Source organism: Phaethon lepturus, unplaced genomic scaffold (genome assembly GCF_000687285.1).
Source record: "Phaethon lepturus isolate BGI_N335 unplaced genomic scaffold, ASM68728v1 scaffold21268, whole genome shotgun sequence".
Classification (NCBI taxonomy): domain Eukaryota; kingdom Metazoa; phylum Chordata; class Aves; order Phaethontiformes; family Phaethontidae; genus Phaethon; species Phaethon lepturus.
The window spans coordinates 1-778 of NW_010555770.1; the positions used below are offsets into that span (position 1 = coordinate 1).

The following is a 778-nucleotide window of genomic DNA, read 5'->3' on the forward strand; positions in this document are numbered from 1 at the left end:
CAGGCAGACCTGGCTCCGCCATCGTGCCACCAGCATGTGCCATGCACATGCCTGTCCCCATCCCTGCTGCCTCCCTTCCCCACTGCCCCAGCCCCACTGCCCCGCACAGCCAGGGTCCCTCCTGTCCCACGTGGGACTACCCAGCACAGTCCCCCCCCATCACACCGCACGGTCAGGGTTAGGGAATGGGACAGGGACACTCAGGACTTACCGCAGTGCCGACAAAATCTGTGGAAACAGAAGAGAGGGCGTCAGGCAGGGCGGGGGGGCCCCGGGCCCCCCCCCCCCCCCCCCGCCACCCCGTTCCTGAATTTCAGCCAAGGTGCACCCACAGAGTGAAAGTGGTAGAGATGAACCCTGAATCTAATACGTTTGATGTTTAATCGATGAGGGCGGTGGCCCGGGGCCCTGGGACTCCCTGCAGCCTGGCCCTCACCTTTGCTCTCTGTCTTGAGCTCCTCGTGCAGCAGGTCATTCTGCCGGTTGCCGAGGACGAAGGCCAGGAAGGAAAGGATGAGGGCGTTGAGGATGCCGATGATGGCCAGGATGTAAGCCCAGCGCACGGAGCAGTCGCCCAAGGAGTATTTCCCTGTCTTCTCCCCGCACATGTCCCGTATGGTCTCTGCATCCCAGCCATCGGGAAAGATCATGCAGCCCAGCACCAGGCAGAGCGCTGCAGGGTGGGGGAGAGGAGGGGGAAGCGTCAGAGGGGGCACAGGGCGGCAGTGCCGGGTGCTGAGCCCCCCGGTCAGTGCCCGAGTGCAGCCTGTGTCTGCTT

The 778-nt window shown here is 64.1% G+C and overlaps 1 protein-coding gene across 1 annotated transcript in view; it reads right to left on the reverse strand.

The window, feature by feature from the left end:
- Window positions 1–211: 211 nt before the first annotated feature.
- Window positions 212–778, reverse strand: part of LOC104624818 (lipoma HMGIC fusion partner-like 4 protein) — a gene marked incomplete at its 3' end in the record, with an annotated part of 10,798 nt that continues 10,231 nt past the window's right edge. Inside the window, 2 exon segments of the mRNA XM_010292282.1 lie at window positions 212–228; window positions 437–673. Coding sequence (XP_010290584.1) covers window positions 212–228; window positions 437–673 — 254 coding nt within the window.